Source organism: Austrofundulus limnaeus, unplaced genomic scaffold, assembly GCF_001266775.1.
Source record: "Austrofundulus limnaeus strain Quisiro unplaced genomic scaffold, Austrofundulus_limnaeus-1.0 Scaffold84, whole genome shotgun sequence".
Classification (NCBI taxonomy): Eukaryota; Metazoa; Chordata; class Actinopteri; order Cyprinodontiformes; family Rivulidae; genus Austrofundulus; species Austrofundulus limnaeus.
Window position 1 is genome coordinate 892,835 of NW_013952486.1, and position 1,447 is coordinate 894,281.

A 1,447-nucleotide genomic window follows, 5' to 3' on the forward strand; every position below is an offset into this window, starting at 1 on the left:
TAATTTTAGCATTTAAAAAAGGACAGAATGAAAAAACTCAAATCCTGTGCATTTTTTCATCTTCAGTCCAAAAAGCTCTTTCAATGAAAAAATGTTGCAACACAAAAGGATGTCAGCTGATCCATTTGGTGTCAGAACCTGAACAWCTAGAATTAGCTGTGATTCAGAACAAACGCCATGACAGCAGGTCAAAGTCCAAAAGACGAAACAGCAGATCTGGTGTTTAGTTAAGCTGTTTATTATTTTTATTCTATGTACACAAATATATTGCAYAGGTTAAAAAAAGATTGAGCACTCAAATCTATACAAACAATCCTGGTTTTGATCAAGCAAAACAAGAAAAAAAGAAAAAAAGAAAGCCACCGGAGAACTCTTCAATGAGGAATTCGTGTTTTGTGCGTTATTTTCTTTTGTGCGTATGAGCTGTTCAAGAATCTTACATTTTGTTATGTACACACCCATGAATATCAGCTTTACAAACTGATAAAATGACTTTGAGACTCAAGTTTTCCATCCTGCTGGGGACATGGTGCAGGACTGGACACTGCAGCGCAGAGATTTCATCAAACTGCTGATGTCAGGACTTCAGCAGATCGATTCAAACTTAAAACTACCTGCATGCTTCCTCCTTTTAGTTTCACCAACGTTACCCTTTAAGCTCTCAGTATTTTCCCACTTTTTTCTCCTCTRTATATGTTGAGATTTGACTCACATGAAAATCTGTGATGTATAAAATATAAGCCCTCTATCAACTAAAAAATAATTAACTCAGAGGTCCTACTGTTTCTTAAACACATAGCTGAAAAATCAGCTGCTGAAATAAAAAGAAACAGTGGAACATAAAAAAATTTCTGGTTTTGACTGCGAAGTGTAGGAAACTTTCCCAATTGAGCCTAAAAAATGCACAGCTGGGCTTCAGTGAGCTGCCTGCAGGAAGAGCAGTGGCAGGAAGTCAGGGGTGTCCACATCTCAAACATTTCTCCACGTCCAGCTTCCTCGTCAGCAGACGCTCTGGTGTTGTAGATGAGATGGGGGGTGGGGTTGGAGCGAGGAAGGTTTGGGTTGACGACCCCTCGTTGATGCTCAGACGCTGAAGCTTTCTCCACAGCCACACGTGCCTTTGATGTTAGGATTGTTGAAGACAAATTCACTGGACAGCTTCGACTCCACAAAGTCCATCTCAGTTCCCAGGAGGGTGAGCTGAGCCTTCTTCTCAATAAACACCCTGACACCTGAAAAACAAAAAAAAAAAACTGTCACTATTGTGGGTTTTAGTCTCAAGGGTTGCAAATGCTGGCGACTAGCTGTCTCCAAAATGTCTCAAAACGTGGCAGGGCTTCTCAGCAAAAAACACAAACAAAGACGCCCAAGAATTTCAGACCAATCACTCATTACCGTCGACACGGGAGGGGGGGTCAAAAGTTCTGCCGGGGGGTTGTGCCAAAAG

The 1,447-nt window shown here is 41.2% G+C and overlaps 1 protein-coding gene across 1 annotated transcript in view; it reads right to left on the reverse strand.

The window, feature by feature from the left end:
• Window positions 1–215: 215 nt before the first annotated feature.
• isca1 (iron-sulfur cluster assembly 1) overlaps window positions 216–1,447 on the reverse strand; it is a 6,222-nt gene continuing 4,990 nt past the window's right edge. The window contains exon 4 of the mRNA XM_014011731.1: window positions 216–1,232. Coding sequence (XP_013867185.1) covers window positions 1,084–1,232 — 149 coding nt within the window. The 3' untranslated portion in view covers window positions 216–1,083. The remainder of the gene's footprint in view (window positions 1,233–1,447) is intronic.